This window comes from Lampris incognitus, chromosome 10, assembly GCF_029633865.1.
Source record: "Lampris incognitus isolate fLamInc1 chromosome 10, fLamInc1.hap2, whole genome shotgun sequence".
Taxonomy (NCBI): Eukaryota; Metazoa; Chordata; class Actinopteri; order Lampriformes; family Lampridae; genus Lampris; species Lampris incognitus.
In genome coordinates this window covers 15,362,432-15,388,049 of record NC_079220.1, presented here as the reverse complement: position 1 = coordinate 15,388,049, position 25,618 = coordinate 15,362,432, and the positions used below count along the sequence as shown (strand labels likewise).

Here is a 25,618-nt window from a genome sequence, read left to right as displayed (position 1 = left end):
GACGTAGTGCATGGGAGGATCACACTATCCCCCCCCCAAACAGATGACCCAACTGACAAGAGGAGGCGCTACTGCAGCGACCAGAACACATAACCACATCCGGCGTCCTTCCTCCCGGAGGTAACACGGGGATTCGAACCGGCGATCCCCATGTTGGTAGGCAACAGACTAGACCTCAAAGCTACCCGGACGTCCCTTGTTTTAAGTCTTAAATGCTTTTCAAGATATTGCTAATAAAATGTTGGTAAGTGAACTGCACACCGCTTTCTTTCAAACGACTTTACAATTAATGCCTCACATATTTACCACACATACTCACACACCGATGGCAGTGTCAGCCATGCAAGGTAGCACCCAGCTCAGCGGGACCAGTTAGGGGTTTAGAAGTCTTGCTCAGGGACATGTCGATGTTTTGCAAGGAGGAGCCGAGGATCGAACCTGCGGCCCTCCAGTCACCAGATGACCTGCTCTACCTCCTGAGCCACTGCCTCCCATTTTATCACCTCACTGGCATATATTATTACTTGTTTCAAGAAGGTGCACTTGTTTCATGATAATAAGACTTCTACCAAGACACTTCCACTAAGAAAAAAGATGATCTCAAGTCAAGATTTATTTTCCTGTATAGTCAAAATTCCTTATAACAAATAGTTCTAATCATGTAACGCACATTTTCTTGAAACAAGCAATCTTATCTGCCAGTTGGGTAAGAAAATTATACCAACAATGTCTGGAAATGAGCATTGTGAGACTTAAAAAGAAGCTTGTCTTTTATGCAGTGCAGACAGATAGATGGATAGACAGACAGACAGTTAGATAGATAGATGAGGTTAAAAAGGAGGACTTGGTAACTGGAGAAAGCGAGATAGAGAGAGTCAGCTACAGCGTACAGACAGTGATAATGTTTGCTATTGTGCCTGCTCCAGAACACCGCGACATGTTAGCAGTTGATTTTCTGTCAGGATGACTTGAAGCCAGCGTCAGTCTACAGAGGAACTAGACCATTACCAGGACCACTGGAGTGAAAATGAAACCTGTATGGACTGCATGTTCCCAGCCTCCAAGCACGTATACACATGTGCATACGCGGACACACACACGGATATGCAGTAGTAATGTCTGACACACAAGTGCAGACGCACTCCTCTTGAGTTCACAGTCAAGCTCATCTACTTGAAACCGTTGTTGGCTTTTGAGCGATAGACAAAGAAAGGGTTGTTCCTCTGAGGACCGGTTTACTTGGTAATGTGTTCGCAGTCCCACCCCGCTCCGAGTTCAGAAACGGTCTCTCAGGCCCTCGTTAACAACCCACAGTTCTGTGCACTGAAATAGACCTCAGCTTATTAACAACATTTCATTCCACGTTTGTTTCTGCCTTCGAAAACCCGCAGGTGCCATGTTCACTTTATGGCGGGTAAATGCAGTATGCTAGGTAATAAGAGACAGGACTTTCTGGATGCTGAGTGAAGTGCCAGGAGGAGGAAGAGAAGGAGGCGTGGACGTGGCACTGAGAAATGGTGAAGAGTCGCTGTGAGATAGGGGAAGAAAGGCAGCCGGGGGGTGAAAAAGAGGGGAGGTGAACTTGCTCCTGTGGGTCGGACACTGATTTATTCAACTCGATACATGGGAGGAGGAGTGGGCAAGCACAGGAAGGCTTTTGTAATTTGGTTAATGACAATTAAATAAATGGGCAGAGACGAGGAGAAACAATGAGTGAATGGCCGTAAGGAGTGGAAAATGCACAAATCAAGGGGAGGCTGAAGAAAAAGAAGTGGTGAAAGGTTAAAAAAAAGGATGGATGGAGAGGGAGAGGTGGATGAGCCCGTGTGGTTTGGAGACACTGCAGCAACAGTTGAGTGGAGGAACTTGAGGCTCTGCAGTAATTTATCTTGCTGTGCTATGCTGCACTGGGGTGTGGAGTGGAGTTATAATCATGATACAATTGATGGTACCGCTTCAATCAATGTCTCTCTCTCTCTCTCTCTCTCTCTCTCTCTCTCTCTCTCTCTCTCTCTCTCTCTCTCTCTTTCTCTCTCTCTTTCTCTCTCTCTCTCTCTCTCACACACACACACACACACACACACACACACACACACACACACACACACATATGCATGTGCAAAGACGTTCCCCACATGTACCCAATTAGAAAATCATAAGAACTGTGTGCACACAATGACGCACCACAGATATAGCCTTTGTATATAAACAGAAACATAGTAGATGGTGATAGCTGTTCATCATAAACAACACATGCACATACTCACCAGGCACTTGCTATGAGCTTTGAAGCAGGTGGGCATCAGCTATTTGAGATGAATAAAGTATATTTGATTATTATTCATGAGTTAATACATATTGTTAGACATGCTGCCCGGTGTGAATGCTGTGTTTGGAAAAAGCGCAGCGTGAAGAAAACACGCTCGGCATGAAGTGCGGCGGGTGTACTCGATACTTACACAACATGTTTTTTGTGTTTTTTTTTGTAGAGGTTTTTTTTTTCATTGCCATAGTCCTGGATTTTATTTTTAATTCTTGCTACTTGTTCATAAATATAGTATTTATGTTAACATACACTTTCATGTGTATTTATCAATTTTATTGTACATGTCTGTCAATATACACTATTTATTTTCAGCGGCTGCTATGGTTCAATTTTCATGTATATTTATAGGGCCATTACTCCATTAAATCTCTACAAGTTATCCATCACTGAATATACTTTCGTTTCTTAGTCTGAATCTTTTGGTACACTGGTGACGCATACAGAATACAAAAAAAAACAAACCCTAATTCATTTATATGCAGATCTCTACCCCCCCTCCACACACACACACACACGCTAGCCAGAAGCGTCAGGGTATCTTTCTGACAGCCACCTCAACAAACTCAAAACATTGTCAAATTAAGGTGTCTGACTAAGGTAGTTATTAATCACCCTGCCTACTCAGCGTTCTCTAATAGAGCATGAGAAAAAAAAAAGAGAAAACAAGAAAAATTAGACATTGAAATCAGTGGCAGCTGGTGCTAAAAAATTGGGTGGGGGGCACAATTTACTTTGGTGCAACACACCTTACAGCTGCTTTAATGTCCACACAGTCACAGAGTTATTAAGAAGGACGATGTAGCCTATGGATTTTATCAGGGTTCGTAGACGGTGGATGATTGGCAGTCGAGACGAGGCGTCATGGTGGGTGTGAACATGATTGACAGCCACGAGAATTGTCCAATCATATTAGATAAAAAAAACAAAACAATACCAATTCACTGCCAATAAAAGTGGGAGTGTCTGGGGCACACAGAACTGAGCCCCATGGAAAATCTGAAGAAACCGATTAGACAGCAGCCTCAGGTCACCTGCTCGCCAAAAGTTTGAGGGCTTACATAAGGTATCGTTTGGCCGGCGCCCCTCACCCAGGAAGTATATATATTCAGACAGGAATCAACCAAATACCATTTGGAACCAATATTTAATGGCTGCTAACAGGCGCTCACAGACTGAAAAACACTTTTATTTCATAATTATTTGCATTATACAGCTAAATTATATTTAACATGTTCAAGCAGATTTTCATCTCTTGATGTTTGAGGGGGGCAGCGTCCCAGCACACTCTACTGGCCAGCTGCCACTTATTGAAATTAATAAATCGGAGCAATACAAAAACACTATGACAAGAAGGAGCTAGTGAGCGGTGATAATGCTGCTGACAAAAATACTTGATTTAAAAAAAAAAAAGGGCATATGTACAAATAAGTTGGCTAACGGCTGCCTCACCATTGAAGCATAGTAATGACATGGCTTTGACCAGTCAGACTGGAGATGTATGGTTTGAGAAGTTTCCAGAAGTAGGCCATTCCCTCTGCAGGTAATTTACATCTGTGATATAACAGAGTGAGGAAAGCACTGGAAAGCAACAGGGCTCGAATGGTTTCTAACCACCCGTGCCTTTCAGAGAGCCCCGGCTCCTTCTGTCCACAGCATCCTCGAGGAATAGTGATGCTTTTTTTTCAGGGGGCTTTTAGTTGGGACGAGTGCTTTTGAAGGAGGTTGTAAACTTTTTTTCTTCTCTACATTTTGAGTTGAAATCGTGCTGGTATGGGCCAGGGGTGGTGGAACTGATTGCCCAAATGAAAATATAAAATCTCACCTCTGATTTTCTTTTTGACCCAGTTTATAGTAAGGAAGTCGGTCATTTATAAACAAACAGATCATCTCAGGTTTGAATAATGTGTACTTACAGGTTGTGATACCTAAACATACTCTCTTTTGGTTGATATTATTTCATTCTTTGTGGATTTGGGCAAATACACTTAAAAAAACAAGTCCATTGGCAGTGTCCTTTCATAACTTCTAACTTTCATAACTTTTGAATAGATGGAGATGGGCTAAAAACAACTGTTTGCTTACTCTTTTAAATATCTGGATTCATAGTCAGAATATATGAGCAGGTTGAGTTTGTGGCCTGTTACCATGGCAACCAACTACAAGTGCTTAGGTAACAAGTTTATCTTTGATAATAGCCTTGTTGCCCATCCATCCATCCATTATCCAAACCGCTTATCCTGCTCACAGGGTTGCAGGGATGCTGGAGCCTATCCCAGCAGTCATTGGGCAGCTGGCGGGGAGACACCCTGGACACGCCGCCAGGCCATCGCAGGGCCCACACACACACATTTCACACCTAGGGACAATTTAGTATGGCCGATTCACCTGACCTACATGTCTTTGGACTTTGGAAGGAAACCGGAGCACCTGGAGGAAACCCACACAGACACAGGGAAAACATACAAACTCCACACAGAGGACAACCTGGGACGACCCCCAAGGTTGGACTACCCCGGGAGTCGAACCTAGGACCTTCTTGCTGTGAGGCGACCGCGCTAACCACTGCGCCACCATGCCACCCAACTTTGTCACCTGTAAAAATAGTACAGCAACCTCTTGTTTTTACGTAAAATGATTTTGTTTAATGCCAGATGACCCGTGATGACTCTGCTTTATCGAGCCTGTCCAGGGTGTCTCCCCGCCTGCCGCCCGATGACTGCTGGGATAGGCTCCAGCATCCCTGTGACCCTGAGTAAGGATAAGCGGTTTGGATAATGGATGGATGGATGGAGTTTATGGATATCTATAAGGAGTATGTCATCAGAAAAGTTAACGACATCCTTGATTGCTGAGCACCTTTATTGGCCTCAGGTAAACGATTCAGGACTCCAGGACTTAAGTTTAACAGTAAAAAACCTTTCTTTGTTTCATCGACCATCAATTTTCTAAGCTCACAAAAACGACAATTAGCCTACCTGATTCTTCTACTACTGTTTTGCCCCTTTGTGCCATAAGCAGTCATCAGCTGATGATTGCTTATGGCATGAAACAGGCTTGTACTGTCTCATAAAGAATTTACTTGAATCACTGGATTATATATATATATATATATATATATATATATATATATATATATATATATATATATATATATATTTCTTCCATTAATTAAAGTCTCCATGCCACCCTCTTGCCACTCCATAAATATTTCTCTAGATCTGCTCCTGATTGATTGATCGATTGAGCTTCAAACTTAAAAATGAGTCATTGTCACAAGACCAAAAAAAAAAACTGATATAAGGCCAACGTTAGGTCACTGAACTCGAAAGCATTGCTACTGTTTTAATGCAGACCGCAAAGGATGAAAATAGAAAGAAAGGATGAACGATGTTGGCCTTGCATCTGACTATCTCGTCAGCCTATTGAGTTGTTTATCCTAAATTTAGAATACATGTCAACAAATGTATTGTGATAAACTGAGGCAGGATTTGGGGTAGAAATGCTGCTCGTGCACATGTCATTTCTTCAGTTAAATACCTGTCTGTTGATCTTTCCTGCTCCCTCTCTCACTCTTTTTCTTTCGCTCTCTGTCTTGATCACCTTCTTCTTCTCGCTCACCCCTCTTCTCTTTGTATCCCACGTTTTTCTAAATGTGCTTTGAGACTAATAAAAGCTATAAACAATAATTCATTGTCGACTTGAGTTGACTCTGCACAGTGGGAGGGGTGCGGGCTGTGTTTTTTTTCTTTTCCCCCACTCAGCATCAAAGTGTTTATTTCAGTCACGGATTAAGTGAGGAGGAACTCGGCGAGGCAAGAGATTTTTGCTGTTTTTCCAAAAAACACAGTCAAGCACTTGTTAAAGCAAGGTGGAAATAGCAGCAGTGCTAACAATAGAGTTGAAAACTCATGCACTGTGACACATTTTGGCACGTTTGCTTGATGTGCTTTTACACATTGCACTGTATAGTCAGAACTTTGCATATCCAGTACTCTACATCGTTCATTGTTCTCCAAATCCAATTTTAACCCCCAACTGCATTTTTTTAATAACACTAAATTATGGGTATAGGGTAGATTAGTTATGGGACATATTTTTTCTTTTCAAGTTCAAGTTCAACTTTATTGTCATATGTATTGAGAGTACATATGACAATACTTGGTTCTCCACTTTAACATGAGGGACACAAGGACACCCCCCAACCCCCCCCCCACTACAGACCTACATAGACTATATACACAATGAACTCATACATTATATACACAATATACAGTATGTGATAACACAACAATATAAGGTGCATATGGGTGCATCAGAAGTTCAGCAATCTGACTGCCTGTGGAAAGAAACTATTACTGAGACAGGTGGTGTGTTATTTGATGCTCCAGTAGCATTTTTAGATAGAAAGAACAAGAACAGAACATGAGCAGGGTGGCTGGTGTCCTTAATTATGTTTTCCTTTTGCAGCGAGTGCTGTAAATATTATGAAATGGTAGTTTCATGCCAGTGATTTTTGCTGTTGTCTTTCCAGACCTTTGAAACAGTCTGCAGTCCTGAGTAGTCAGGTTGCCAAACCACACTCCGCCGGTTAAGATACTCTCAATGGTACTGTAATAAAAGTTCATAAGTTTTGGTACTCATACCAAAACTGTTGAGATGCCTCATAAAATAGTCTCTGCTGTGCCTTCTTGAGGATGCAGTTGGTGTTGAGAGACCATGTGAGGGTGTCTGTGATGTGTAAACTGAGAAATCTAAAACTGTCCAACATTTCAACAGACGACCCTTTGATGGAAATAGGAAAGTGATTCCTTCTGATCTTCAGTCAACAATGATTTATTTGGTTTTATTGACATTTACAGAGAGGTTGTTATCATGGCACCATATGGTTGTCTTCAACTTCCCTCCTATAGGCCCTCTCATGACTGTCGCTTACTAGTCCAATCACTGTGGTGTCATCTGCGAATTCAATGATGCTGCTGTTGTCATATTTGGCAACACAGTCGTGTGTAAACAGACTGTACAACAGGGGATTGAGACAGCCCTGAAGTATGCTGGTCCTAAGAACTAATATAGATGAGTATGTCTTTCCTGTTCTCACAGTCTGGGACCTGTCTGTCAGGAAATCAAATAGCCAATCCATAGTTATCACGTGACGTCACATTCATATTGGAACGCCCACCTGTCGGGCAAAACACTTCCCAAACGACAGCGTTATTGACCCATCCAGAATGAAAATACATATAAGTGTCTGTACTTTTGTAAGCTTTCATCCTGGTGGCAGTGTAAGGAGAGGGATTCTCCACAAGATATATGTAAACATCGCCAAATTGGAGCTCTGGCAGGGACTTCACTCTTTTTAGAGACTGAAATACTGAGGCGGGTGCTGTATATGGATAACAAGTGCCCAAAACTTGTAGTTTGTTAATATATCTTTGTTTTTTTTTCTTTCATAAGGTGATCCAAATAGTTGTTGCTTGGAACAGGTGGAAAATTGACAGGTCTGTGCTGCTGCTCTATGGCGTTTCCACTGTTGGCCGCCATGCTGGAACTTTGTTTGCCCGCCACTGTCACGTGACTGAAAGCTATGGATTACAGATGGAGTTTCCCAGACCAAAGCCTCAGTTCCTACACCAGTTTGGATGGTACAATTGTATTAAAAGCAGATCTGTAATCAATAAACAACATTGTGACATAGGTATTTTTTTCAAGGTGTATTAAAGCAGTATGCAGAGCAAGTGAGATAGCATCCCCTACAGATCTACTGGAACAGTGCGCAAACTGTAATGGGTGAAGGGTAGCAGGAATGTTACATTTTATATAGGATATGAACAATGTTTCCAGGCACTGCACAATAAAGAGGTCAAAGCAACAGGTCAGTAATCATTAAGGCAAGAGACAGGTGTCTTCTTAGATACAGGCACAATGGTGGTTTTCTTAAAACACAGTGGAACCACACACAATGACAGGGACAGGTTAAAAATGTTTGTAAAGGGGTGTCTGGGTAGCGTTGCAGTCTATTGCGTTGCCTACTAACACGGGGATCCTGGTTCGAATCCCTGTGTTGCCTCAGGCTTGGTCGGGCATCCCTACAGACACAATTGGCCGTGTCTGCAGGGGGGAAGCCGGATGTGGGTATGTGTCCTGGTCACTGCGCTAGCGCCTCCTCTGGTCAGTCGGGTCACCTGTTCGGGGGGAGGGGGAACTGGGGGGGAAAGTGTGATCTTCTCTTGCGCTATGTCGCCCTGGTGAAACTCCTCACTGTCAGGTGAAAAGAAGCAGCTGGCGACTCCACATGTATTGGAGGAGGCATGTGGTAGTGTGCAGCCCTCAGTTTTACTCACACCAGCCTTTGTCACCCGTAGACCGACTTCATCGGTTGGGCACTGTGCTGCTGTCTTTGGGCCCAAGTTGTGAGCTTCAAAGTGGGCATAGAAGTTAAGCTCATCTGGGAGAGAGGCAGAGGTGTTGTAAGCCACACTGGGTTAAGATTTATAGTTCATAATCACCTGCAGCCCCCTCCACATGTGCTGCGAGTCACAGCCACTCTAGTCATTTTCCAGTTGGCCCTTATCTTGTCTTTCAGTCACTTTGATGGTTCTCCTTAATTCATATCTGGATTTTTTGTAGTATTCCTTGTCCCCTGATTTAAAAGCAGCGGTACGCTCCCTCAACCTTGGGCGAATGTCGTTGTTAATCCAGGGCTTCTGGTTGGGGTAGGAGCAAATAGTCCATACTGGGATACAGTTATCCACACAGAATTCAACGTAGCCAGTGACCAATTCAACATACTCAAGGCTGAATCTTTAAAGACTGATTGATTAAAACCATCTCTGAAGTTTGGATTCGTGTTCTGTGTCCAACACTCTACTGTCCTCACAGTGGGCTGCACGCACTTCACTTTCAGATTGTAGGCAGGAAGCAAGAGCACTGACAGGTGGTCGGCTTTCCCAAAGTGAGGTCATGGGATAGACCTGTAAGCTGCCTTGATCGTGGCGTAACAGTGGTCGAGAGTCTTATTGCCTCCGGTTGGGTGGGTGACATATTGGTAAAATTTTGGTAGCACAGATTACAGGTTACGGTGGTTAAAGTCTCCTGCCACAATTGAAATGGCCTCAGGATGCAAGTTCTCCTGCCTGCTAGTGGCTCCACACAGTTCATCCAGCACCGGAGTAGCTTAATGTGGACAGCAGTTAACAACACCGGGGAATTCCCTTGTGAGATAGAATGGTCTGCACTTTATTGTTAGTTGTTCCAACACTGGAAAACAGGACTGAAAGACTATTTCTACATCAGTGCACCATGAATTGTTAATAAAGAAGCATACACCACCTCCCTTTAGCTTACCAGTAATCGTCATGGAACGGTCCATGCGGTGTACAGAAAAACCCTCTGGTTGTAAAGCCCTATCAGCTATATTAGGGCCTAGCCCAGTCTCTGTAAAGCAGAACACACAACAGTCCGTTATGTCCTTTTGAAGGCTTATTTGGCAATGAAGTTTGTCCAGCTTGTTGTTGAGGGACTGGATGTTAGACAGCAGTATGCTGGGAATCGGAGGCCGGGTAGGACGCCGGTGTAGCCTCACCAGGGTGCCACCTTGTTTACCTCGACTCTGGCAGTGCTGTCTGCCACCATTAATCCATGGTGGTACTTGTTTGTTGAAGGTAGTCTCTCGGCAAGTTCCACGGCTTACAGCTGTTAGGAATGTCTAATCTCATGTCCAGTAAAGTCCGTCGATCATAGGTCAATATGCAAGACACGTTTTGTGCAACAGAAACGAGATATAACACAAAAACAGCAAAGCGAGAGTAGCTCATAGAGATTCGCCATAGTACGGTGCCATCTTTTATCTCATCACTATTGCTATTCAGTTACTCAATTACTCACATTGCAGGGTCACATCTAGTATTCAGGCCAGGCCAGAAAAAGTATAAATCTTCGATGTTTTCCAAGACTAAAGTTGGAATTTCAGAATTAATTTTGATTTAATTTGAGAATTAAGACAACATTTTGAGAAAACTGTTCCAAAGCTGTTTTTTTTCCTTCTTTTTTACATCATACTCTTGAATAAAGTGCAAATACAAATACCTAACATATAGGTATGTTGAAAATTCAAAATTGTCTTTAAGGAATTTCTCTTTTTGGCCCACCTTGAAAATGCTTAACCAACCACAGACTTCTCTGTCTGTTTGTCTTAATAACTGTGTAATTTAGATGCATTTCATGACATTATCCAACTTTCCCCCATACAAGAGCAGACACACAGACACACACAGACATGCATAAATCCATCCTTAGATTTGCACACACATAGACACAACTCAAACCAAAAAGGAAAATAAAAGTTACTGATTTGCAGACTACTGCTGTAGCCTTCATAACAGTTGAACTCTATGGTGAAAAGCAGCCATGCGGCTGAACATTAAATGAAATAGATGGCACCATTGACGGCAAACAACGCTGTTATGGAATAGCACGTCCGATGGAAAGGATTGTTTAGATCCCCTGTGGGACATTCAGCAGCCTATGCCCTTGAGCGCACAGCTCTTTAATGAAATATCTTGTGATAAGTGGAACATTGTGCAAATGAAATAGTTTTTGTATTTGTGTGCGCTTTTGTTTTGTGTGTGTGTCATCCAGATATCACCGTAGTTCAAGGATACGGAGTGCTTATTACTCCCACTGGGGGCATGCATAAATAAAGACACATATATGGACCACTGTTCTTCTCTTTAGGTAACAGTGCACACCATAGAGCATATTTTACAAAACTGTGTGTGATGTTTTATTCTTCTAATGAAAGGTGACTGCCGTCTCGGATCAAATGAATGTGAAATTGAGGGAAGTGTGGAAGGAGATCCCTTGAATAACTGAGAGAGAAAAAGGGACTTTAAAAATGGAACTCTGATGGCTTTAGAGGTAGTTAAGATGATGAAACGAATAATGTCCGCTTTAATCTTCTCTTGTGGCCAATACTCATCCCTTAGCTTGGCTGGAAATTGACACTTGCATATTGCAGTTAAGTATCATTCGAGTCCTTTCAGGTTCACCTGCTAGTTGATCTTGTCAAAGTAAAGTATTGCTTTCCTCCCTGGCGGCCTCCCAGTATAGCTTTATTAAAATATACTTTTACTGAGTGTTTTTAGATTTGAGCATTAATTTGGTTTTAGTCAAGGGTAACGATTTCCTTGGAAATAGCTAATGATTGATGCAAGTGCTAAGATTTCATCTATCTTTAATCAAGTGTTTGAATCCTGTGTCGGTATCACAATCACCTCACCTAGGTCGTCCATCAGGATGCCCCATAACTGCCGCCACACGGCATTTCCAACTATCCCGCTCTTTCATGGTCGTTTTTAGCTCCTGTACCTTCTCCACCCCTGTATTCCTTAATAGGTTGTCCACATAGGTGATTCTTCTTCTACCACGTTGAGTTTTTCCATCAGATGGTTGCCAGAGCACAAGTTTGTTGGCAGCTTCATCACTGTGATGCATGCAGTGGCCTGCGAGATGCATCCTTCTCTGTTGCACTTTTGTAGATACCATAGGGAGCTCTTCGTGTAGCTGCACATTTGTCAAATGTCTCTTCCATGATATGTTGACAGCCATTCTAAGCATCCTAGTATAGCATCCATCTAGCTGTTTCTGTAAAGACTTTGTCACTGCTCAGGTCTCGGTGCGGTAGAGTAAAACTGTTTCAACAGTTGCCACAAAAAGTCTAACCTTTATCTTTCTTGACAGCATGGAGGTCCATATTCTTCTCAACTTACGGCACGCACTCCAGGCAAATGCTTTCCTTACAGCAAAGTCCTTTTCTGTACTTTCAGTTAATGCTCCAAGGTATCAGCAAACTTTGTGAGAACACCAGAGCAAGAGTCATCACGCCGGATGGAGAAACAAGATTCTTTGACGTAATCACGGGCATACTGCAAGGAGATACCCTAGCCTCATACATCTTTGCTATAGTACTTGACTGTCATGCGCAAAACGATCAGCTGCAGAGAAGAAAAGCTAGGCTTCCAACTACGTAAGCGGGAGAGTTGACGTGTCGCACCAATCACAATTACTGACCTGGACTTTGCCGATGATCTTGCACTCCTTATGGAAGAAATTGAGCAAGCACAAGAAATACTGACACGCCTAGAAAATGATGCTGGAAAAGTAGGACTGCATTGCAATGCAAAGAAAACAGAATTGCAAGCTTATAACCAAGAAGAGCCTAAGACCATAAACGCTAAATATGGCCCTACAATAAAGGAAGTAAAGAACTTTAAAATACCTTGGAGCATATATCAGAATCAGAGTATTAGCTTTTCTTTTTTTTTTTTTCTTTTTTTTTTCAAGCTAAGGTCATTCATATTGTATGATGTAAGGAAACAACCAAGTGAAGATATAAAAAGCACAAGAGGTTGCAATCTCGGCATGGTGGTGCAGTGGTTAGCGCTGTTGCCTCACAGCAAGAAGGTCCTGGGTTCAAACCCTGGGGTTGTCCAACCTGGGGGGTCATCCCAGGTCATCCTCTGTGTAGAGTTTGCATGTTCTCGCTTTGTCTGCAGTGGATTTTCCTTGCCTGCTCCAGTTTCCCCCACCATCAAAAAGACTTGCATGTTAGGGTTTATACTCCTGTCTGTGCCCCTGACCAAGGCATGGCAAGACAAACTGGAGTTGGTCCCCGGTGGCTGCCCACTGCTCCTAGCTACACAGCTAGGATTGGTTAAATGCAGAGCGTAATTTCCCTATGGGGATCAATAAAATATCTCAAAATCAAAAATTACAACTGAAATTGTTAAAGGAAAGGGTACACATGGTAAAAAATGGGAAGATAGAAGATATAAAATAGCAATTCATGACTGATTGAAAATAAAAGGCTCATACAATAAAAATATCATCTTTGAAAATCAATTTTTAAGCAGAAATGACTCATCTGAAATTAATGATTTCATGATTACAACCATTGAAACTATTTTAACCACCTAGAGAAATCCTCCAGATGTCTTGTGCAAGCTCTGACATCACATCGGCTCAGCACGTGGCAAGTAAGACCTGAAGCAGTGACATCGCAGGTCACATCAACTTTTTTTTTCACACCATTTCAATGCGTTAAACACTATTCTAATTCATACTGGCTGCCATCTCAGTCACTTTGCACCATCTTGTCTGTGGAAGTTGATTTGGGCTTAACCTTGTCTGTTCTGTACTGAAGAATGACACCGGTGTAGTTTCTCAGCATTGAATCTATGTGACACATTGTTCTTCCAGCAGATTGCAGGGTGCCTCTTAGTGGCATTAAAACAGATATACAAAAACACTCACAATTTATAAATGGTAAAACATGCCTGACATTTTTGTGAATAAACATCTCAATATTACATGCTAACAACCCATGCATGTATTCACGTTACATTTTCGATCCCTTTAATGGGCAAACTGGCCAATATATGTAGCATCATGCATTTCCATTACCGGAGCCTAATCCCGTCAGTTTTGTCTTGGGAGAGAAACAGGAATTAATCTGCTGTTATTTGTAAATGAAGTATACGTTATGAATAGGCAAGTAGCATTGCTTTGACATTGGCTTATAAGCATCCATAAACTGCCTGCTGTAGTTTAGGTTGATATTGCCTGATATTGCGCCCGTCTATCCCTCAAAATTCTCACCAACTTCTACCACTGCACCATAGAGAGCATCCTGGCCAGCTGCATCTCAGTGTGGTATGGCAACTGCACATTAGTAGACCAGAAAGCTCTGCAGCAGGTCGTCAAGGCAGCCCCGGTACCCGGCTCCCAGCCATAAAAGGCATTTATCACAAACACTGCCTTCGAAGGGGTCTCAGCATCAGCAGAAATCCCACCCACCCCAACCATGGATTGTTCTCCCCCCCTGCGCTCTGGGAGGTGCTACAGGAGCCTCAGAGCCCACAGTATCAGGCTAAAAAACAGCTTCTTTCCCCAAGCTGTTACCCACCTGGACCTGGCTACCCACTGAATGTCTGTGGATATTTTTAAATATTTTGTACTCGTTTTCTTTTTTAACTTATTTCTAGCTTTTGGTCTTCATCTGTGTATATCTTATACTGTGTTTGTCTATGTCTGTGTTGCACTGTTTGGCAAAACCGCAGCCCTTATTTCATTTTTAACATGTGCAGAAAGTGAATGTTAGCATGGTCGTCATATCCAAACCATGTCTCGTTATATCTCCAGACTCTTTAGATAGACCATGGCTAAACATACATATTTTTTACACTTCAAGATGTCAGCTGTACTATTCTCTACATTTAGATATTGCCACTTTAAACATACATAAAACAGAAAGCCCAGAAAGAACAAATGCACAAGTAGCACTGCTGCTTTGCTCTACACCATGCAAGTTGGATTGCTCTTAAGTATGTATGGTGATGAGGAAAAAGTATTCACTTTCTTTTGGATTTTCACCATTTCATACATTTTCTTATTGAATCAATTTTTTGAACTCAGATAATGATCACAAAACACACACGAAGCCTTTAAGTCTGCTATGGAAACGATGACGAACAAGAAGTCTGAAATGTGAAAAAGGGAGCCATGGCCCCATCTTTTCCAGGCCTGGGTCCCACTGAAATGTTGTGTTATGGCCCGAACCAAACGAGACATGCTTACCAACCCACAAATGTCTCTAAGTTGGACCGATTCTACGTGGAAGACCAAGCCAAAATACTACCTGCAAAATACTGGGAGGGGTTGCAGATATTGCTGCCAAAGGTGGCGTCATATCTTTTTTAAGAAGAGAATTACTTTCTCACACTATTGCAATGGACGTTACAGATCTTTTTCCAAAACATAAATGATAAGATATTTTATGGGTTTTTTTCCACCTCATGTTATTTTATCCAGTACTATGTTTCAGTTAAGGCTGTGATAACGCTCAACATTGTCCCTTCCCCTCCTCCCTCCCTCTATCGGCCCTGGCCCATAATATCTTCAGTTGGCTTGGCATTTAATAAAATGTAACTTGATTTGCCATATTACTAATTCTGCCAGCGCAGATCAGTTTATCAACAGACATGATACAGTTTGAATTTAGCTTTCCAGCATTTTCCGCACAAAAGCGGCAGCAACGATGACGGGTGGCAGTTTGTGTTGGAGAGACTGAGCAAAACAAAAACACAAGAAGCCACTTGGGAGATGCAAAGCAATGCAATCGAGGGGATCAGAAAGACATTTCAGTGTGTGTGTGTATGTGTGTGTGTTTCATACCATACGTCACTGCACCACTGCTTGTATTGATTGCCTAGCCTAGGATTTAGTGTATCACAGCCTGAATGTGCACATAAGCATATGTACACATAAACAGACCCCCCCCCCACACACACACACACTGCAATGTGAATGTGAAGAATATCACTTTCATAGATATACAGGTCAAGTATACATTTAAGAAAATAGGCTTATGCATAAACATGATGAGCAGTTTTAAAAGAGCACATCCTTCAGCTGCAGAACAACAAAGCGGCATCAAAGCGTGCTGTTTCTCACAAGCCAGCACCGGCATAATGGAATAATCGTCTCTTTAATCAGTCATTCATTCTCTATGACTGCCGTGTGGTGGGGTGAGGCAACCTGAGCAGCCCGACAGTCTGTCACAGGGCTCGTGCACACACCTGGGCGGTTTGAAGGTACCAATTTACCTAACAATGGAAAGATAGCAGAGCACCCAGCGGGAACACACACACACACACACACACAGGGAGAGCATGCAAAGTCCGTGCAGGTGTGCTATAGGACCACCCATCTGTTTAATGTGATGACGATAACAATTTTTATCGTAATTACCTTTTTAATCCTAATTAATTACATACTATATGGGTCATAATACAATGCATTTGAGATGTTCAGCCAATGTATACAAATGGTACAGTATTGGAGCTGTGATTCCAAGGTCACCAATGCTACAAGCAGCCCGCAGTAAGGTCATCGCCATAGAGCCTTTTTTTGCAGTATTTGACATGGAGGGTGCACACACTGATCTGATCACGACACGCCCTGTGTCAATTTTGCGGGTGACCAATCCCTGGCTTCCACAACAAGGCCAGTTGGGATGAGACAGACGCTACTCGTTTTTGTCACAGCAATGAAATATCCTCTAGAATAGCCCCTGGGGGATAATTTGACTGTGCGCCAGTGGTTTTTAAACAAAGAGATGGTATATGATGCTTTTAATGTGTATTGACTTGACCTGGGCCAAAGCTGTGCTGCATGAACTGTAGCCAATGGCTTGCAGACCAATGAGGAGATTTGCTTCATGTCTCGTCAATGCACATTTCATGGATTCAATGGTCATTGTTCCAACCCCTCTGCCGATCTGGGGTGGGCTGCAGACTACCACATGCCTCCTCCAATACATGTTGAGTCGCCAGGTGCTTCTTTTCACCTGACAGTGAGGCGTTTCACCAGGGGGAAGTAGCGTGTGGGAGGATCACGCTATTACCCCCCGTTCCCCCTCCTCTCCGAACAGGTGTCCCGACTGACCAGAGGTGGCTTTAGTGCAGCGACCAGGACACATACCCACATCCGGCTTCCCGCCTGCAGACACGGGCCAATTGTGTCTGTAGGGATGCCCGACCAAGCCGGAGGTAACATGGGGATTCGATCCGGGATCCCCGTGTTGGTAGACAACGGAACAGACCACCACGCTACCCAGATGCCCTGGCTGCTCTGTTCTTTGAGCTAACTGTCAGTGTTAGCTGTAGTAAAGAAGGCAAAGCTGCCTGCTTTACTCTTTAAAGATACCATCCTCATTTCAAATGTAAAACGCGTGCCCTGCGATACCAAAATCCAAAACACAGGATTGGAACCTGCTGTCTCCCAAATTGATTGACAGGTCCCTTAATACAAAGACCACTAATTGGAGTTTTTAATGTATTCTGATGCTGTGAGAGGTTTGTTTACATCAGTAATGTTTGGAAACCAGTAAAACAAGCCCATTTTTTCAATTACAATTGGTTGAGAAAGACAGAATGCTTATTTTCAATGTATAACCCAAACTCTTCAGTTATATACATAAATATACCTTGACTTTATATCATCAAATCAACCACAGACCGAGCTTTTAAAGCCCAAAGCCACAACGGGATTGCAAAACCTCACATCTGACTTTTTTTGTGACCTAATTTATTGTAAACTCAGCATTCAGTTACCCACAAACAGATCAACTCAAGTTTTAATAATGTGCCTACAGGACGTGACCCTAAATAGGCTTTTTCTTTATTTTGTCAGTTTTATACAGTATTTTTGCATTTTTGGGGGGGAATTTAGGCTAATAGGCAATAAAACTGACATGGCGAGCCCATTTCAGTGTAAAACCACAAATCCAAAATGACTTTGTACGTTTAATATTCCAAAACAAGTCCACGAGCAGTGTCCTTTCATAACTTCAGACTTGCTGAGACAGTCAGCGTCATTGTACCCTGCATGGCCACCGAGTCAGCCAGCCATCCAGAGCCCTCAATGGCAAAATACAACAGAAGAATTACAACCAGCTCAACTCTGCTCTGCCTCTTTTCCTCCATCTTCTCTTCCATCCTTTCCTTTCTCCCTCCCTTTATCTCTCCCAACCTCCCACTACAGTAGATAGTCCTTTCAGCAGCTCCCTTAAATGCTGGGCTCAGTGGCATCAGTACAGCCTTTACCTCTGGTATCTCTCTCTCGCTCTCTTACTCTGTCTCTCGAGGCCTCCTTATCTGTCTGGCTGTCTTTCTCCACGTTCCTCTTGCTCTGGTAAAAAGACAAGACTGGTACTAGGGAATGGTTGCACTCAATGTTAAAGCTGAAATCTGTGATTTCTCCAAATTGTCCCTCCCTCTGACAGCGAGCACTATGAACTAGGTGTTGCAGCCATTGTTGCTTTTGTTCTCGACATCCTCCAAAATGGCAAGCTAGCATTTTCAGGATTCCTGGAATCCTGGAATCCAGTGGAATTATTGTTAAAGTTAAACTTTACAATAAGGCATAGGTTTTAATGGGGTTATAAGTATTTATTAATCACTTTAATAACTATTAATTCATTTATGAATGTGTTATAAATCAGTAACGAGGTGATAAAGTAATAATAAAAAGGCTTTTTGGGTAGCCAGGTTGGGAGCCGATTTGGGGAATTTCTCCATTGACGTTCTCTCAGAATGTGTGATTAGACAAAGATATCCAAACCACTAACCATTATCTAACCTTAACCCTAAACTTAACCCCTACCGAATCTCAACAATAAAATGAACCATTATAACGGTAAATGGCATCTCTTCTTTGCAAAATTTGACTTTTGTGTATGTATTGTGCAATATTTTTCAATTTGTGTTATTTGTACAAGCGCTGAGACTACGAATTGGCGGTCCTCGCAAGCCACATTGCTGCTGACAAAATGTGTCTAAAAATCTCATATTGCTCAAATGTGGGCCCCCAAACTGGCAACCCAAAAAGTATTTTTGTGTTTTAACAGCTGATTACTGATTTATAACATATTAATAAATGAGTGGTTAACATTATTAAAGTAATTAATTACCATTTATGTACCACTTATCAAGTATGCCTCAATGTAAAGTGGTACCCTTTGAGCTTGAGCCCTTCAGTTAAGTCAAACTGAACAGTTTTACTGAACAGAAACCTAACACATTTAACATCCTCAGGTTGGACAACAGTCACACTACAGAATAATAAAAACACTAGACCATTTTAGTGAGTCTACTGACATCTACAGGTTAAAAACCATGTAAAGGTTAAAAACACAGCAGGCGGCTCTTGGTACTCTGTGATGCGGTGACGTCATTCAGGGGGGGAAAAAAACCCTATTCTGGTCTTTGGAAAAGTTTTACAAAGATTAAACCCCCATGTCTTAAAGTGTACAATACAAAGAGTAGTAATTGACCTGGACTTGTCCTGTCAACAGGTTTACAGATGTGTCCTCCACAATGGTGGTCTATCGGGAAAGTGCTCTTTGAGGCCACAGGGGACCTTTTGTTGCAATACCATGAGCGGCCACTGGGGAAAATCGGAAGCAAGGGTGAGTGGCGGTGCCGTATCCGGCTCTCATAATACATCCACACGTTAGCATAACAAGGTAAACACAGCAGCAGATAATAATATTGATAATGGATCTGTTTGATTTAGGCATACCAGTACACGTATCAGCACTGACAGATAGATAGACAGACAGACAGAGCCAGCACTAACAGTTGTCAGTGGTACTGTTAATGCTGGTTTTTTGGTCAACGTTTATCAAATCGACCCGTTATTAGTTTTAAAACATGGTTCAGATGGGTTAGCTTCAGAGCTCTGTTGAACCGGTGTAAAAGCATCTATTTTACAAAGTCAACGGTGAGCATCCTAACGGGATGATATGTGACTAATATGTAAAGTTAGCTACTCAACTGAAGGTACACAGGCAATACTAGACCTACTTCCAATCACAGACTGAACAAAATGATCCGCTATCATTCTCTTCAAGACGAAGTCACACAACAGTTACGCTTTGCATCCATGACACAACTGTAAGTGTCCTTGTTTTTATTTTCCGCACCATGACTATTGTTTCAATATGGCCGTTGAAGAGATACGACCACTAAAAATAACTAAAACCCCAAATGTCATGTTATCTTTTTAATGAAGGCATTATCACATGCCAACAACCATGCTGCCGTTGTGTCATGGCTGGCTCAGTACTTCATCGCTGGTCAACAGTAATGCGTTTTGATGTCCGCTGCCAACCTCCCCCCTCATCTTCCCGCTGCCCCTCCCTCCCTCCCACTCTTCTCTGTCCTCCCCCCGGTAGGTTTAGAGGAGATCCAGTAATAACAGTATTTTAAAGAAGCCCCCTTGGTCTGACTCGCAACATCCAAAAGGCCGGCCAATCTCACCCAGCCTGCACATGCACGCACGCACACACATACACACACACACACACACTTTTCCGCATACTAGAATTAGCCGTTGGCTGTGCTCCAGTCAGATCCGCTCAATATTCCACCCCTCCAAAAAAAATATCCTCTCCTCTTCTCACTGTGTGCTGAAAGCCAAACCGTGTCACAGTCATAGTCGGAGCCACAGCCGGGGATATCAATATGAAAATGGCTCCACCAATAGAAACAGAAACAACAGCAATCCCCCAACACAAGCTGTAGAAAAACAACAACACCGCCAGATCACCTCTTGCATATCACCTGACATCCCTCCTTTGACCTCCCTGTCCAGTCACCTCTTTATTCATCCAAAACTCCCTGACCTCCCTCTGTTCTCTCCTTGATCTCTCTATCTCCTTGTATCACTGCGTCTGTCGCTCCCTCTCGAATGCAGACAGGCTCCACACCCATTATCACCTCAGTGTGATCCTGCCACTTGATTCATTACCTCGCAAGTGACCTCGTTCTTGCACACGTTTAGCAAACAAACACACACACACACACACACACACAAAGACGAACCCACACATTTGAACACACACACTGTGTGGTCAGACACAGGTGCATTTACTAATTTTAATATATTCATGCTGCACACGCACACTATTGTGTGCGTGTACATGCACACTGTAGCGTGTGTGTTTAGTTAACATTCAGAGAAAGGAAAGTCCAATTTCAGAGTTTCAAGTGCTCAAAGTGGGGACTTAAGATATCATTCAATTTATTTTTCCTTAAATCCATCTATCCATCCACCCACTCATCATCCATCCGTCCAACCAGACACCATCTGCCCCCCCCCCCCCATACCTGGAGTTGGTCATATCAGTCTGTCCTCCTTGGCTCTTTTCCAACCCCAGTTTGGTGAAAATCCCGACCAGCACCATGATGGCCACCACTCCACAGATAATATACACGATCATGTGGGTTCTGTCCCGGTCCGGCTCCTCCTGGACCTCTGTGACCGGTGCAGCCGGTTTGCCGGTGTTGGCCCAGACAGGCGTGTCATAGTTGGAACAGGATGTCTGGTCCAGGCTGTGAACTCTGAACTGGCAGCAGAAGCGGTAAAAACATGAACCGCAGCAGAACATGTAGATGCCCGCGTTGCAGTTGAAGGGCGGGTCCCACTGGCCCATGACGTCGTAGTAACCCCAGCAGCGGCTTCCAATGGACGGAACTGTTGGGTCCTCCATGTCCGGCGTGGGTGTCGCGAGCGCAGCCTCCGGGGAGGTAGAGGGCGCCTTCGTCTGGTTGGTGTTGGCGGTGGGGGCCTGGGCCGAGGCCCACCCCGACGGCCGTGAGTCCTGCCCACCCAGAGAAGTCAAGCCCAGCAGAATAGCGACGAAAAGGCCAGCCGTGACAGAGTGCACGGAGGCAGCCATCTTGGATGTATGTGTTGTGGTCTGGGACGTCGCTGACTTCGCGGGCGAGAAGAGTTTCAACACATTGTCGTAGACAACAACAGGTTCAATTTTAAATCCTGGGTTTGAAACATAAAACGACGTCGGCTCCCTCTCTAGGTGTCGGGAAATGTTGCCACGGAAGATGTGCGCCTTTTAGGTAGGGGAGCCAAATGGGATTTCAGAGCAAAGAGAGGAGGGGAAAAAATGGGTCTTGAGAAAAAGGAGGGCTGGCAGATTAGCCTATATCCACAGTAGCATGGGCCTGGAAGAAAAATAAAGAGCATTCAATTACCATTGTGGGAGTTATTAGAGCACACAGTTACAGGAAGCTCTTTGTGAAGCACGCAGGAGTAAATTGCCATCTAGGGGCAGAGGAACAAGTGAGTGAAACAAATCAATCTCCCATCTCAACATGCTCCTAACCGGAGTGAATGAGTCCCTGGTGAGCAAGCACTCACATGCACAGACACAACACAGTCCCCGGCAATGTGCGTGTGTGTGAGTATTTTTGTGTCGTGTGTGCATTTGTTTGTTTACGCTTTAGTGTGTGTGTCTGTGCAAGGAAAAAAAAGCTGAACACACCTCCAGAAGAATTAGCATTTTGAACCCCCCCCCTCCCCCCAAAAAAAGGGAACATCACCTTTCACAAAGCCATATGTTGTCAGCAGACAGCAGAGGACAGATGAAGGCAAATCCAGTGGCATGGAGAAGAGAATCCAGGCTACTAGCGGGGGCGTGTCACCTACAAATGAATTTGCCCGTGGCATTTCCAGCAGCGACTGCCCCAACCCCCGACACACCCCGCTGAGTGGGTGTAAAATCTGGGACTGTGTAGATTTTGGTCTCCTGACAGCATCAGCAGAGAAAGGCAGGGAAGAGTCGTCACCAACACACCAACAGATATTCAGGGGACACCCAACAGAGATGCCTGTCTTTGCTTTTCATTCGGGGGAGAGGAAGGGCTCCTACCCCCGCATGGATTAGTGTTTGATATCACCTCTGATGTGAGGTGGTAGTGGTGCTGGTGCACTGTGTAATCCACTGGTGCTAATCTGGAAACTGAGCTGTCTCTCTGTCTGCCTACCTGTCTGTCTCTCTGTCTGTTTGCCTGTCTGTATGTCTGTCTGTCTCTCTCTGTTTGCCTACCTGTCTGTCTCTATGTCTGTCTGTCTCGCTCTGTTTGCCTACCTGTCTGTCTCTGTATGTGTGTCTGTCTGTCTGTCTCTCTCTCTCTGTGTATGTCTGTCTGTCTCTCGCTCTGTTTGCTTGCCTGTCTAACTCTCTGTCTGTCTACCTGTCTGCCTGCCTGCCTGTCTGTCTGTCTGCCTGCCTGTCTGTGTCTCTCCCTCTTTGCTGTCTCAGTCTAACTGGCCTCTCTCAGCCTCCCGCTGTCTGTCACTCCGCTCACATGCAGCTTTTTTATCTTCGTAGTGGGCATCCTTCCGTCACGACTGTCCCGGTGCACCTTGATGACAGTTGCTCCCCTCCTTTTTTTTTTCTCTTCTTTTTTTTTCCAAAAGTCTGAGTAACTCCGCTGATATTATCGCTCCTCGGTGTCCTTGCAGGTGATATTATGTGATATTCAGGTATTCGAAAAGAAACGCAGCAAAAACAGAAAGGACTGCGTAGATTCCAGCCAAAGCTCGGAGGGAAAGCAACAGTTTATCTGTCACGTATTCCCAAAATCTCAGGAAGTTGAACTGAAATCCCAGGATGGTCACGGTTCACATTAAAAAACATCCAACCCGAACCTGCGGTGGGCTTTCTCTGTCACACACACATGGACGCACACACACACACACACACACACACACACACACACACACACACACACACACACACACACACTCAGATATCGAATATCCAGCGTTGGCACTCCTCCATCAAAGTCTTTCTTGGCTAATAGGGTTCAGCTGTTAAGACAGGGGGGTCCAGACAGGGGTCCAGTGTGTCCGGGCTCCTGTTATGTGGGCTCCCTTTGGTCACGGTGGGGGTTGGGGAGGGGGGGGTCTCTAATGTAGATCCAGGCCGTAGATCCAGCGGTGTATAGCGGACACTACTCTGCTGACACCGGAGAGCCACGGGACTCTCATCCCACAAGTGCCAGAGCTCTAAAGAAGAAGGAGGAGGTGGAGGAGGAGGTGAAGATGGGGGGTGGGGCCCGGGGGAGTGGTGGTGTAGTGATGTAGAGTCTCGCTGAGCACAGTATCCTACATCAACAGTACTACAGGGGAGGCAAAGTAAGAGTGCTCTAGTGGCACTGCGCCCTATCCTACTGCGATGGAGAGAAACACGGAATAACACACACGACCGGATCGGACTGCCCCACTTTCTCACATCATGATTAGTTTTGTTTTTCTTGCCCCTACCCCGCACACCCGTTTTCCTCTCCTTACCTGTTTGTTTTGCTTTTTCTCTCTTGTTTTGGTGTTGCCTCTCGGTTTTCGTTTATAGCGCACAAAACCTGTCTGCCTTAATATTCCTCTCTTTTCTCCCCCCCCTCAACTTACCTCTCTTCTCTCTCTCTCTCCCCTGATGGGGGGGCAGTCTAGGGCTTTTCTTTTCTCTTCCCCCCCCCCCCCCCCCCGTGTGCGCAGCTGAGGAAATATCAATAGGGGTGTTGCGGAGGAGCCTGTGGGATGCCCTCCGTGCCTTCAGCGGCACGTTTCTACCAGCGTCGCTGAAATGCGTCCCCCCCCACCCCCACCCCACCGCCGCCGCCGAGAGGACGGAGATGCGGCAGCCGAGCAGAATTCAAAACGTCCTGTTTTCACAAGAAGCCTCCTTAGAAACGGAGGACTGCAGCAAAAAAAAAAGCTCTGTTGTTTTCCGCTGTTGCTTTCTAGACCGGTTTTTAAAATGTCCGCTTTGCATCATTGCAAAGTGTGTCTTGGCCAATGACGGTAAAAAAGCGTTAATATGCAACAGTTTTTCTTTCAGTGCTGCACATTAAAGCAGATTTCTTTTCTCTTTTTTTTCTCTCATGCAATGAACTACCTTTTCTGCCAACTCAGTCCATGTCCGGCTGCAGCTTCTTGGAAAACAGGCATAATTTGATATATATGTATAGGAGTTGTAGATATATATCACATGTATGTGTTTTCACTGTTGCTCTGCTTGTGGGGCGCTCCAGACACACGTGGCAAGACACAGGAGGACCAGAAACACTGGCGTGTTTTTGTTAAACTCCATCCTCTCCTGGGTTGCTGGCTCTTCATCAGTGTGTATTCCCTCCTTCCTTCCTTCCTTCCTTCCTTCCCCTGCTCCCTCGCTGGGCTCTCACCGCGTCTGCATCCCCGTCGTGTGTTTGCGCCGCCGCCGCCGCTGCTGCGCTGCCGCTCTCCAGGCAGGAGTGGATGACAAAGTCTCTCACACGCTCGCTCTCTCTCTCTCTCTCTCTCTCTCTCTCTCTTTCTCTCTCTCGCTGTCCCTCTCCCTCCTCTCTTGCTCACTCCTCCCCCCTCTCTCTCTTGCTCTGTCTCACACTCACTCACTCTTTTGTCAGCGACTGAGCTCACCTCTCATTCGCTGACTCTCGGCTCCTCTCTCTTTTGCTCTCTGTCACCGACACCACGTTTCCAGCTTTCCTCTGTGTGTGTGTGTGTGTGTGTGTGTGTGTGTGTGTGTGTGTGTGTGTGTGTGTGTGTGTGTGTGTGTGTGTGTTGCTTCCCAAATTTCCCCCTTTGGATTTTTTTCCCTTCCTTCTCTATCTTCTTCTTCTTCCCTCTGTTCTGTGCGTTGGCTTCCTGTTCCCGTGTTCTTTTAATATATGTGCTAATCTCCTTTTACCCCCGTCTGTCAGACCCTTTCTGTCTGCTGCCCCACCTGCTCCTACAACCCCTCTCCACCTTTCCACTATCATCCCTCTCTTCTTCTTCTTTGGCTCAATCTTTCCTCTCTCTCTCTCTCTATCACTACTTCTCTCACTCTGTCTCCCCATCACTACTCTTTCTCTCCCACTCTCTCTCCAT

At 44.3% G+C, this 25,618-nt stretch overlaps 1 protein-coding gene across 1 annotated transcript in view; it reads right to left on the bottom strand.

Moving 5' to 3' along the window:
• The window catches only part of LOC130120030 (protein shisa-8-like), a 179,464-nt gene extending 157,838 nt beyond the window's left edge, over positions 1 to 21,626 (bottom strand). The window contains exon 1 of the mRNA XM_056288642.1: positions 21,055 to 21,626. Coding sequence (XP_056144617.1) covers positions 21,055 to 21,626 — 572 coding nt within the window. The remainder of the gene's footprint in view (positions 1 to 21,054) is intronic.
• Between the last annotated feature and the right edge of the window lie 3,992 nt (positions 21,627 to 25,618).